General features: G+C 44.5%; 1 protein-coding gene across 1 annotated transcript in view; it reads right to left on the reverse strand.

The window, feature by feature from the left end:
• Positions 1–874: 874 nt before the first annotated feature.
• LOC123995359 (potassium channel subfamily K member 10-like) overlaps positions 875–14105 on the reverse strand; it is a 28035-nt gene continuing 14804 nt past the window's right edge. The window contains exons 3-7 of the mRNA XM_046298909.1: positions 9356–9473; positions 5721–5881; positions 4551–4743; positions 3418–3560; positions 875–3080 (exon numbers count right to left, since the gene is read on the reverse strand). Coding sequence (XP_046154865.1) covers positions 2415–3080; positions 3418–3560; positions 4551–4743; positions 5721–5881; positions 9356–9473 — 1281 coding nt within the window. The 3' untranslated portion in view covers positions 875–2414. The remainder of the gene's footprint in view (positions 3081–3417; positions 3561–4550; positions 4744–5720; positions 5882–9355; positions 9474–14105) is intronic.

The raw sequence follows: 14105 nt of genomic DNA on the forward strand, positions 1-14105 counted from the left end.
CAGTCAAGCTGTATGAGTTGATTTACCTGACTATTATCAGGCAAGACAATAACCCATCTCCATCTACAGTGCAGTTCGTTCAAACTCAGGCAACAATGTAGGTCATTAATGTCAATAACACTGACAGGTTCCGGCTTCTTTGAGCTTTTCATGGCTCAATAACGCACATAGCTGCCAACACTGGCACTAGATCTCTGTTTGTTATGGAGGTGTCCCTGTATACCAGCCTGATAGATAGAGACAGCCACGCAGCACAATCTTGCACTACATTGGCACCCATCCTCTTCAATTAACCTGCAATTGATTTGCATGCACTCTGTAGTTTCCATGTTCCATTCGAAATAAAACACCAAAGCTCCTGCTGCAATCTGCCATCTTTCTCCACAGCTTCGCAACAACTTTCATGCGAGACCAAGAGTACACTCTTTGTAGTTGCTACATAATGTAGCTTTCCTCTGCTGTTGTCTGATGTTTAACTCTTTGCTAGTGCTGTTATTACCCTCAAATTCACTATTCTACAAAGACTGTACATCCTCTAAGATGAACAGCAACACCTAACTGGGATGGGAGATATTGATCAGTATAAAAGAGGGTTTTATATCAAAATGATCTATACATGGTTTCATAGCAGGAAACTGCCCTGAAGATTAAACAGGGGGTGTTATGAGGGGCGGGCACAGATGGCCTCAAGAGGGGATTGTTTGTTTGTGTTCCAACAAGGTCATTGCCAATGAGACTGAAAGCGATACACGGCTGGATACTTCCTTTTTCCAGCTCGATGAAAACCCCTGATAAGGTAGACTGAGAAATAGTGATGTTGACAACACAATAACTCTATGCTCGAAGGAAAAAACAAGCAACTCCCAATAGCACTTCATTCAGTGATATTTATTTCCAAAAGGCACTCACTACATTTAATGTAATGGTGGCACAAGTAATACTGTGAACAACGTCCAAATAGTGAGCAGGTGTAGCCCATGCTAGATCAGCATGGGCAGTTAAAAATGCTATGCTAACCGTCCTCTTCTGAAGCAAGTGGTGGTATACAATCACTTCCATATAGCATTAATAGTTTTGCAAAATAGCATGCTTTTGTGTTGCATGTCTTTTTTAATATGCATTTCTTTGTAGCGTTATAGCATTGAGAGTCCGTTGCTGCATTCACACCATGCTAATTCTGCACCCATAGCAATGCAAACACAAGGAATTAAAATGTAGGTGTGTATATGCGTGTGTGAAGTGTGCACGTGCGCGCGGGTGAGAAATTGAGCGAGATATACATAGAGGTAATGTTATTTAACCCATGCATCTTAAAGGGTTTGTAATTAGATTATTATAATACTATTAGTAAACCACAATTGAAATGCAAAGTTGATTCGTGCATGTTTTCAGTGTCATTATCCCTCATCTGTCAGAACACAATGTTCTTTATAGAACACATCAATGTAACATGGTACACTATGTATAACAAAGATGTCATCTCAGAGTAACACACTGTATTCAAGCAAATCCTTGGATTTTTTAAAATCATACATGTTACCGCCAAAGAACCTCTGTGTCCCAAATTCTCAAATTTGACAGTATCCTGTCTGTGCAATTAGGGGCATTTTCTCCTTCCTTGCATTGTGGCTAATCTTCTGCTCCATTGTCATAAACTGTCATCTTCTGAAAGCCATTCTAAGTGCAGCCAAAGCTCCTCTTTTACAAAGTGTGAATGCAGCATCCTTTAGTCACATTTCAATGACAACATTAGGACCACAAGCCCTGAGATTCAAGTTTTAAAGACAGTTCATGAAGTTGGTAGCGTAGTCATACACTTAGACATTAAACAGCTTAGCTCATGTAACATGCACACACAATGTGGCTGTGTTTATTCCTTTTTTATCCATTTTTCATAGAGTTTATGTATTGTGATGGAATGAGACCAAATGACCAAATCTGAGTTACTCTCCAGTCTTTCACAATGTTTGTTCTTCTCTCAGCAGCTCAGTTCTTTGGTCCTAAAATGACCTCAGATAGTGGACTTTGATAGTCCTAAATACTATGTGCATATAGGTCCGACCCTCCCCAAAGAGACATCATAGCAGTCTGCTACTGCATTTTATTTACTTTATCATTGACTCTTCTGATTAGCAGCCATCTTCTCTTCCCTCAAAATAAACATGACCATCATTTTGGTTGTTCTGTACCACAAGAACACCAAATCTCAATATTTTACCATGTGATTGTAGAAACTGATGATGCCCATGTCTTAACTTCAGGTTATTACGGCACAGTGAATATTGAATAACATTACATAGCACACAGGGACAACTGTTCCCCCAATATCAAGCACAGAGGAGTGAGAGAGATGTAAGGCACATACGGTAGTGATGTTTAAAACGTAATATTCTCAGGAGAAACAGCCAACAGTCTTAAGGATCCATCTGGATATGCAGCTCCTTTTCTTCAAGTTGAAATGTCTCCTCCTCAGTTTCTTTATCTTTGGTCTGTAGTGGTATGAATGGTACTGTAAAACCGTTCTGGGGCTTGCACACTTCCACGAACAGCGGCAGATTGGACAGGCTGGTGTTGAACTCTTTGTCTAATCCCTCATCTTGCTCCTCTTCCTTCTTCCTTTCCCTTATCTCCATGGGCGGAGTACTATAGGGTCTGCATCGTAGTTCATCTGGGATGTTTTTCTTCAGCTCGCGGTTCTTGCTCCTCCTGGCCAGCTTGGTGACAGAGCCCAAGCGATTAAAGATGTTGTCCTCCGAGGCGGCCACATTGTCAGACCGGTGTGGATCACACTCGGCCCCTCTCAGACGCAGGTTGTTGATCTTGGTATCAATGCTCTCCTGGGACGAGGTCTTGTAGGGGTTGGTGTCCAGGCTGTTGAAGACGGCACGGCGTTCCGGGGAGAGCATGTCCATGGAGACGGCCCGCTGGTCCAGGCCCAGCTGACGGCGCTCCATGCTACGGATGGTGGCGGCCCGCTGGAGCTTGTCACTGACCTCCACGCTCAGGCGGCGCCGCGTCTCCCGGAACTCGGCGCGCACGTTGGCCTTCCACTCAGCCGCGTGGGCCTTGATCTCACCGACCTTGTGCATGTCAAGATAAAACCAAGGTCATTTCACACCATGAAATACTATAACGCATGACAATCCAAATTAACCGACTATTACCTTTAAAGGAATAGTTTACAGAATTGGTGAAAGTAATTACCCACTGGGCACATACGTTAGTTCAATGTCTCAACATTTGGTTGAGTTGTCAACCAACGTGAATTCAACGTGAAATCCACAAAACATTTCACATTGTCATTGGATTTAGGTTAGAAGTTGGGTGAAAATGTTTTAATACATAAGCCCATGTAGTATTCAACTACAACATTGCAGTTCTATACCATAGTAGTATACCGTAGTCATATCATCTTACCTCCTCTTTTGTCTTCTTGGACAGAACCCTCAGCCAGTCACCGATCATACTCAGCACAGCAGCGAAATAAGCCAAACCCACCAGGATCCAGAACCACACAAGTGGTCTATACCAATTACGATACTCCACCCTCCGGTCCCCTCCTGTAGGATGTAAACAAACAATGAAACGGTCAGCATGATGAGACCTGGGTCATGTTCAGGAGTGCCAACCATATCAAAATAGTTTTTAACTGAAACCAAAAATGTGTGTTTCTTATTGGATATGCAGTCCCTCCATGTTTCAGTTCATTTTCTTCCGTTTGGTGCCTAATGAAAACAACCCTGATAGTCAGATTATTTTGGAACATATTTTATTATTTATTTTTGATCCCTTTTTCGTGGTATCCAGTTGGTAGTTACAGTCAAAAATCCAGAGAACAGAAATGACCAAAGCTCATTTTCTGAAGATAAGCGTTTGTGTGTCAAAGAGCGATTGGAAAATAAATTATAAGTACAGTGCGGCAGCAGCTCTGTCAGAGAGACCAAGCTATGACAGCCTGGTAATGGACATCCATTTCACTAAGGCAATAGACAATTGCTTTTCACATTATGAACCCTCTCCACGTTCTCCAAGACCCCCTCCATGAATGATAAATATATAGCCACAATAGAAATGGCACAGCAGGAAGAAATGACAGACACCTCCTCCAACCATAATAGAGTTTATTAAAGCTAAATGAATGGGTACAAACAGTTGTTAGAATGATAAATGTGGTAATATATTCAAAAAAGGCACGAGCACATCTGATCTGGTCTTTTTGACAAGTGCATGGTAATAGTTGAATAAGATGAGAAAAAGAAGAGACCCGCACACTGCTCTTGATAGCATCACTGCTCTTTAATAAGCTTTACGTATCGACCACAAGGCCTTCGTCAGAGCAAGAGCAGTGTGCGGGTAACACTTTCATTTAAATGCTTTATTAGTTGTTTTAAGCATGTACTCTATGAGCCTTTATGATGTCTTAGTATAAAGCTTATACCGTGATGTCTGACTCAAAATGGCAGCAATTTAGAGATCATTATCAGATAAACATCTGTTTATGGCACTTTCACTGCCTAAACCTTACAGTACAGAAATATGCTAGCTCTCACCTGCCACATAGTCTCCTATTCCAATAGTTGTCAGAGTGATGACAACAAAGTAAATGGCCTCCAGTCCTGTCCAGCCTTCTATGTGTTTGAAGATGACTGCAGGGATGGTGACAAAGAGGATGCAGCCCGCCAGGATGAAGAGTAACGTGGAGGCCACTCGGATCTTTGTCTGGCTGATTTGGTTCTGTTTGCGCTGGGGGAGGAGAAGAGGACACACACAAAAACAGGCGCACACACACACACAAACAGGCGCACACACACAGTGGAGGCGATGGAGGTCATTTTAACAGAAGGCACACAGTGTGTTGTCGTTCTGTGGTGGCATCCCTACTGAGTTCTAGTGATGACATTTGTGACTAACAAGGTGGCATCTATTTATCCACTCTGACACCGCCTAGTGATGAGCTAAAGATGCATAAGTTGCCTGATTAGATCAAATGAGACATAACGGTTGTTGTGGCTGTGGGCTGTCACAGAGGCATAGCTCACTCAGTACAGCTTTCACCCCAGGGGTATATTCATTATGCAGATTGTTGCAAAACGTTTAGCCTGTTCAAAATGTTTTGCAATGAATACGAGTTTCTATTGCATAAATTCAGGTAGGTCCCTACCCATTTCTTTCCGTTTGTTTCTTAAACAGTGAAGGGTTTCCGTTGCGAGGCGTAATGAATACCCCCCAGGTATTCCTGTTTGACTGCAACACTATAAAACCCCACAGGACAGATTGGAGCTGTTGGGCCAATCAGAGTAAAGCATGACAGCCATCGCCCCCTGCTCATTAACAAGCAATAATGTAGACCCCATACATCATTAACAGAGGATAATACCTCACTCAGTATGTGCAAAATTTCACTTTCAATTTGGAAAATCCCCAGATCTCTCTAAAGTCTAGTCCAGGGGTATTCAACCTTTACCCTATGTGGTCCGGAGCCTGCTGGTTCTGTTCTACCTGATAATTTATTGCACCCACCTGGTGTCCCAGCGGAGCAATTAGACAATGCAGTGGAACTGGCTTGGAGGTCCAGAGTTGAGTTTGAGGTCTCTAGCCTATCACCATCTCACATTTAAAAGTTATTTTGATAATCAATAATAATTCTTATAGTACATCAAAATAGCATCATCATTATTCATATTGTTCATGCTGTGGATTACTGTATGCTGTGAACTTACTCTGAACATTTTCTCCACCTTCGCGATGCTTTTCACAAAAATGGTCCCTAGCTGGTCCCCCACACCGGCTAGCAGAAACCCAAACAGAGGGATGCCGAATATTGCATACAGGATACAGAAAATCTTCCCGCCCTCCGTGCTTGGGGCAATGTTACCGTACCCTGTGTAAGGAACAGAGAAGGAGAAGAGGATGTTTTTCAGATGTGAAAAGCCCTAAACCTTTATATCTTATCAACGGCAGACAACCAAAGTGGGTTTGTGCAATACCAAATCCATCTCCTCTTCCCCATAGACTTATACACACACTGCTATCTATAAAAGGCCAACATGGGCTGTCTGCTAGCTAAGCTTCTGTCCCTTTGTCCACCGCTTGCAGAGTCAGTTTCCACTTGGAATCACAGAAGGGGGTATAGGCTAGACCAACTCTTCTGATTTAATTAGAGACATGCCACTGAAATGAAAGTGAAAGGCCTCCTTCCGCTCCTCCATCAAACTAAAGGCCTCCTTCCGCCCCTCCATCAAACTAAAGGTCTTCTGCCCCCCCATCAAACTAAAGGCCTCCTTCCGCCCCTCCATCAAACTAAAGGCCTCCTTCCGCCCCTCCATCAAACTAAAGGCCTCCTTCCGCCCCTCCATCAAACTAAAGGTCCTCCATCCTCCTTCTGCCCCTCCATCAAACTAAAGGCCTCCTTCCGCCCCTCCATCAAACTAAAGGCCTCCTTCCGCCCCTCCATCAAACTAAAGGCCTCCTTCCGCCCCTCCATCAAACTAAAGGTCTCCTTCTGCCCCTCCATCAAACTAAAGGCCTCCTTCTGCCCCCCCATCAAACTAAAGGTCTTCCACCCTTCTCCATCAAACTGGCCTCCTTCCGCCCCTCCAAAGGCCTCCTTCTGCCCCTCCATCAAACTAAAGCCATCAAAACTAAAGGCCTCCTTCTGCCCCCCCCCCCATCAAACTAAAGGTCTTCCACCCCTCCATCAAACTGAAAGCCTCCTTCTGCCCCTCCATCAAACTAAAGGCCACCTTCTGCCCCTCCATCAAACTAAAGGCCTCCTTCCGCCCCTCCATCAAACTAAAGGCCTCCTTCCGCCCCTCCATCAAACTAAAGGCCTCCTTCTGCCCCTCCATCAAACTAAAGGCCTCCTTCCGCCCCTCCATCAAACTAAAGGTCTTCTGCCCCTCCATCAAACTAAAGGCCTCCTTCTGCCCCTCCATCAAACTAAAGGCCTCCTTCCACCCCTCCATCAAACTAAAGGCCTTCTGCCCCTCCATCAAACTAAAGGCCTCCCGCCCCTCCATCAAACTATAGGCCTCCTGCCCCCCCATCAAACTAAAGGCCTCCTTCTGCCCCTCCATCAAACTAAAGGCCTTCTGCCCCCCATCAAACTAAAGGCCTTCTGCCCCCCCCTCCATCAAACTAAAGGCCTCCCGCCCCTCCATCAAACTAAAGGCCTTCCACCCCCCATCAAACTAAAGGCCTCCCCTCCATCAAACTAAAGGCCTCCCGCCCCTCCATTAAACTGAAGGCCTCCTTCCGCCCTTCCATCAAACTGAAGGTCTCCTTCCGCCCTTCCATCAAACTGAAGGCCTCCTTCCGCCCTTCCATCAAACTGAAGGCCTCCTTCCGCCCTTCCATCAAACTGAAGGCCTCCTTCCGCCCTTCCATCAAACTGAAGGCCTCCTTCCACCCCTCCATCAAACTAAAGACCTTCAATGGTTTGTTGTTCAATGGTTCTGTTGAAGAAAATGTTATGATTCCACACCTATAACACAGCGGCAGAGCAACACAGAGACAGTTTCCTGGACCCTGACTACGCCCATTCCATTTTCTGGACAGAAATGAACTTTCAATGCATATTCTCCATTAAGTGTAGTTTTTTATTCCGGGAAGTAGACAATCTGGTTCCGGGAAACTGGCCCATACGGTCCAATGTAAATGGCACTACCTCAGGTAAAATGTTAGAATGTTTCATCAACCAATGCACTTGACTTGAATTACACCAACACTGCCTGATAACTACTCCAAACATCCTCATAAATCATTCCTAATCATTCCTAATCCTGTTGAAAATGAAAAACAAACCAACAAAGCAGTAGCGAACCACGAATGTGAAACATCTGGTTTAGCTACATCAGCTTTCCACCATTGTCAAGGAGATAATGGACACCATTCCTCACTCTGACAGTAGCATAACTTCCAGGAGCAGAGCAGCTCACTTTATTTCATCTGACAGGAGCCTCATACTCACACACCAATCCCACATTGATCTCATATCAAAACCCCTGAGAGGCAGTTTGCTGGTATGGACCTTATTCACAGCTACGGGGGTAGCTAATAAATTATCCTGTCTTTTCAAATCAGTGACGTTGACAATACCATTCTTGTGAGTATCACAAATGTAATACTATTGTTTTGCAGCGGATATACGCTGCACCGGCAAGATAGAACAGCACACTCCGGCAAGACGAGGGGGGTCTGTGCATATTTGTAAACAACAGCTGGTGCACAAAATCTGAGGAAGTCTCTAGATTTTTCTCGCCTGAAGTAGAGTATATTGTGATAAATTGCAGGCCAAACTACTTGCCTAGAGAGTTTTCAGCTATACTTTTCGTTGCTGTTTATTTACCACAACAGACAGATGCTGGCACTAAGACTGCACACCGCAGTCAGCTATAAGGAAATAAGCAAACAGGGAACCACTAACCCAAAGGTGGAGCTCCTAGTGGCCAGAGACTATAATGCAGGGAAACAAATCAGTTCTACCAAATTTCTATCAACATGTTAAACGTGCAACCAGAGGGAAAAAAAATTCTAGATCACCTGTACTCCACATACAGAGACGCATACAAAGCTCTCCCTCACCCTCCATTTTGTAAATCCGACCACAACTCTATCCTCCTGATTCCTGCTTACAAGCAAAAATTACAGCAGGAAGCACCAGTGATTCGGTCTATAAAAAGTGGTCAGATGAAGCAGATGCTAAACTGCAGGACTGTTTTGCTATCACAGACTGGAACATGTTCTGGGAGTCTTCCGATGGCATTGAGGAGTACACCACATCAGTCACTGGCTTTATCAATAAGTGCATCAAGGACGTCGTCCCCACAGTGACGGTACGTACATACTAGAGGTCGACTGATTAATCGGAATGGCCGATTAATTAGGGACGATTTTAAGTTTTCATAACAATCGTAATCAGTCATGCTACTGTCAGAGTCGGGAGCCTTTACACCTGTTGTATTCGGCACACCTGACAAATAAACTTTGATTTAATATGAACTATCCAAATAAAGTGTTACCAAGGCTTTTATCTACAGATACCACTTTAGGAAGTTTTCTGCATTGTTTTCAATAGAGCACTTCACTTCCTACCCCACAAGAAAAGTTTAACTTTAAAAAAAAGGAACATTGGTCAACAAACAACAGCCTCAGTGTGAATAAGGGGATCCAGAACAATCTATTGTCTTTCTTAAACAGGTTGAATAATGGTCAAGAATAACAGGTAATGTAACTACAGATGTGATTGATCACATAGGCCTCAATGGAAATAAACAGAGCAGGTATGTGTCCAACAAAATGAGCATTTCGATAAATATGTGTATGCGCCCAATAACATTTGATTTGATGCTATTACCTATGGTTGTGATGACTGTTCCGGCGAAGAAGAAGGCACTGCCCAGGTCCCAGTGACTGGAGTTATAGGATGTGTCTCCTATCGGGCTGACCCCAGCATTCACAGCATCTACAGAGTGCTGGACACACAAACGCAAAATACATTCACCAGTTTAAAAGGAATTAGACAACTTTATGTGGATAAAGATGATGGTATTATGTTCAAAATGGCAGCATTGTTTGGTGGTAGAGTCTCTTGAGAGTTTCTCTTTCAGTTATCCTACAGCTGTAAAAGCATGTGTTGATTGCTAAACCATAACATAATTTGCATGTTGAATAGCTGAATTCTCAGGGGGGCTTTCGCATAAGGATCTGTCAAACCTTCCCATGTGATTTCCTAAAGGAGCCAGTTGCGTAACATATGACTGCTGTGTAGCTTAGCGCTGACGACGCCTCTGCACGGTGAATCATCAGGACAGTGCCACACACAGAGAGAGAGAGGGCACAGGGCACGTGGGGCGGGCGGGGCACATGATGCCCACGATGTCCTGAGCAACCCTCACACTCTGTGCCAGTCTTCCAGTCTACACGTCAGGAAGCCGGCATGCCAGATGGAACATCGGCGTGTCGCGCAACAGGAAGTAGCTCAGGGTGTGAGGGATGGTGGGATAGGTGGAAATGGTTGAAGGCCATGTAAACAAGAACAGAGCAGGAGACACCATGACAGTCCAGAGGTAGGGGACAGAAAGAGGACAACGGGAGAGGACAGAGGGAGAGGACAGAGGGACCTGATTGTATCTGATCATCACTGACCATGCTGATAGCGGCTTGTGTAATGAAAGTGGATTTTCAAACCATGCTTGAGTGATGACTAACCTTGCCTGAGATCTGAAGAATTTTGTTACCGTAGCTACAGCGGGCTAACACAGTATTGCGATGCGCAGGAGACCTCGTTTTGAACTCTGGTTGGTTACACATGCAATCAGCTCGTTTTTCCAAACTGACAGTCTAATCATAGCTTATGTCTGATGAGCAGTTACTGTATATCTGCCCCAGGCTTTGTTTGGATCATCACTATATAATGAAACAAATCTGACTAAGATCTTTGGACACGCTAAACTTTGAAGCACAAAATACCTTTTATTTACTGTGGTAAGACTTTACTATTCATTCAATGCCTCTCATGTAACAGGTTGTTGCTTTGCATGAGAATGGTTTCTCAATCAACTTATCTAGTGAAATAATGAATACAAAAAAGCCCCAGCCTATTTGAAGTGAAGAGGAAATTCAGCCAAGTCTTGGAGGATAAAAATGATCATTTATTGTTAACGCATTTCAGGCTGCTTTTAAATCAACCTCCACTGTCCTCCAAGAGTTGCTGAATTTCCTCTTCACTTCAGTTTGCTCCTCAATTCATGCACCTTGGTTGGAAAGCAAGAATAGCAGCTGTGATCCTTTCCCTGAGCCCCATCCTTTCCACAGATTATTAATGACATCTAAATGAAACCCCTGCCTGTATCAGAGGACTGGTGAAGACCTGGCACTGGGCAGAGCAGCAGCATGCCTGGAGAATGAAAGGTGACTCAGCGTTCCTATCAGAATGGGTTTTGCTTCAGGACACCTTGAATGAGTTCCAAAGAGATCAATGTCATCTCCATTAGAAGCAGCCATCGCCATCAGGGATCTGCACTCTGAAATACAGATACAGGATCTTAATCCTGCACACCAGGAAATGCAAACTTAGTGTATTCAAGGTTTGAAAAAGGTTTCTAAAGTTTGTAATTCCCACTTTAAAAAATGTCAGACTTGATTTGCCCTAACTAAAAATGTATCATCCTCCACAAAAAACTGCATTAATTATAATCCACACAATAATTCACATTTCCTGTTGCTGCAGGCTTATTTTCCTGCAGTGAGAAACTGGTCGATTTAAGATCCTATATCTGTATGCATTTAAAACATAGCGTATGTAGGATCTGATAGGAGTAAAACATGCCTGAAAAATCTGTGTTAAGGCAGAGTGGGTTGTGAGGTCCTTCTTTAGCCTCTGTTCAACCACATGGTCTGCATGGCTTCTGTAACTTCCTATTCATACAGATGTAGGATCTTCATTTGAGCCAGTTTGCTATAGCAGCAATATAATCATGCAGAAACAGGAAATGTGAATTACTATGTGGATTATAATTAATGAACATTTTTAATGAAGGTAAATAACACTCATTCTCTCCTAATGTGCTTGCGTAGACATTCTTCTGCTGAACCTTGTATGTTTGTTGAGCTGCCTTCTCAGTTAACAAATGTACGCCACATGCATTTATTATTTTGTCGGGATGCACAGACACCACATGCAGTAATGTGTGCAACTTGCCAAGATAACTTGGTTATATTGTAACATTTTGTTATTGCCACTTGTGCATTGCAGCAAGAGACTAGTACTAGTCATGAGTTGATATAGGGGGACTAGATTCTGTAGTGGATGTAAGCTCAAAGTCACTCCCTACCCACATAAACAGTGAGAGAAAAAGTGCTGTAGAGATTCCACAGGAGAAGGTTGTCACTGTGTTCGCCACAGAACTGACACAGAGTACAGGGGAGATATATCTCTCCCCCCAGTAGTCTGGCCCAAACCCTGCTCTTCCTGGCCCTGCCATGCGCTGCCTGTCCTGTAGACTCTACCTCTGGGCTAAGAAACTAGAGAAGCAGCTTGGCACGCGTCCCAACACTGTTTATCATCTGCCCTTTTCTCTGCCAGAGTAATCACCTTTCACGTTGGATTGGAGGAGGATGTTTACGATGCTGTGTGCCTAGATGAAGAGCGGTGGGGTGATATCCAACACTATGGCTGTGATTGTAATTAATAAAAGGCACCAGGGTAGGACCTCCGTGGGATGGAGTGACACGCCAGGGTAGGACCTCCGTGGGATGGAGTGACACGCCAGGGTAGGACCTCCGTGGGATGGAGTGGCACGCCAGGGTAAGAGCTCCGTGGGATGAAGTGACACGCCAGGGTAGGACCTCCGTGGGATGGAGTGACACGCCAGGGTAGGACCTCCGTGGGATGGAGTGGCACGCCAGGGTAAGAGCTCCGTGGGATGAAGTGACACGCCAGGGTAGGACCTCCGTGGGATGGAGTGACACGCCAGGGTAGGACCTCCGTGGGATGGAGTGACACGCCAGGGTAGGACCTCCGTGGGATGGAGAGACACGCCAGGGTAGGACCTCCGTGGGATGGAGCGACACGCCAGGGTAGGACCTCCGTGGGATGGAGCGACACGCCAGGGTAGGACCTCCGTGGGATGGAGCGACACGCCAGGGTAGGACCTCCGTGGGATGGAGCGACACGCCAGGGTAGGACCTCCGTGGGATGGAGTGACACGCCAGGGTAGGACCTCCGTGGGATGGAGCGACACGCCAGGGTAGGACCTCCGTGGGATGGAGCGACACGCCAGGGTAGGACCTCCGTGGGATGGAGTGGCACGCCAGGGTAGGACCTCCGTGGGATGGAAGGGATTGAATGACACGCCATACACACCAGCCTACACCCTGCCTCATGTTTGACGATGCTGAATTAGTTGTTGACAACAATATGATCTGGCAATATACAGTACCCAAACAATGAGTCAGAATAAAAGGCAACGTAACCCAATGGCTTCAGAAAATATGAAGGTCTAATGATCCTCTAGATTCAGTGTGATGGAAAGACCTAGTCACCAGAGTATTGTGGGTACTGTAGTAAATCAAGCTACACTTGTAACATGATGTGGCACATTACTGGACTTTGAGGGATAAGATACTGTAATGAGTAATCTGTTCAATCCCAAGCAGCAGTAAACCCCCCAGAGCAGAGACCCGGAGAAACAGTTGACATTCTCCCAGCCCACTTCCATACATCCTGGGTCCTCCAGAACAATAGCCCCTAATGAATAATTCATTCAACAGCAGATGCTTTTAAGACTTGGGGCATAATTTAACCTCCCTGGGCTGAAAAGTTAGGCAATTATCTATGCATATATTAGATGGGACACTGTTGCTTTTACCAACGAAGAACATGCCTGAAGACACTTTTTAAACGTTAAGCACTCCAAAAATGATGGTTCAATTTGAAATCCCATTTTAGCTTTTAGATGACAAAATACCTTGCATGCTGCCGCAAACGAGTCACAAAAATCCACTCAGGAAACAAAGTACATCTATGCCTAACACTCCTATGTCAGCTAATATCAGTGTAGAAATGTAAAAATATACACTACTGGTCAAAAGTTTTAGAACACCTACTCATTTGAGGGTTTTTCAGTTTAAAAAAAACTATTTTCTACATTGTAGAATAATAGTGAAGACATCAAAACTATGAAATAACATGGTAAAAACATAATGTAGTAACCAAAAAAAGTGTTAAACAAATCTAAATATATTTCATATTTGAGATTCTTCAAATAGCTATCCCTTTGCACTCTTGACATTCTCTCAACCAGCTTCACATGAAATGCTTTTCCAACAGTCTTGTTGGCTGCTTTTCCTTCTCTGTGTGGTCCGACTCAACCCAAACCATCTCAATTGGAGACCAGGTCATCTGATGCAGCACTCCATCATTCTCATTCTTGGTCAAATAGCCCTTACAAAGCCTGGAGGTGTGTTGGGTCATTGTCCTGTGGAAAAACAAATGATAGTCCCACTAAGCCAAAACAAGATGGGATGGCGTATCGCTGCAGAATGCTGTGGTAGCCATGCTGGATAAGTGTGCCTTGAATTCAAATTAAATCACAGACAGTGTC

This window comes from Oncorhynchus gorbuscha, linkage group LG14 (assembly GCF_021184085.1).
Source record: "Oncorhynchus gorbuscha isolate QuinsamMale2020 ecotype Even-year linkage group LG14, OgorEven_v1.0, whole genome shotgun sequence".
Taxonomy (NCBI): Eukaryota; Metazoa; Chordata; class Actinopteri; order Salmoniformes; family Salmonidae; genus Oncorhynchus; species Oncorhynchus gorbuscha.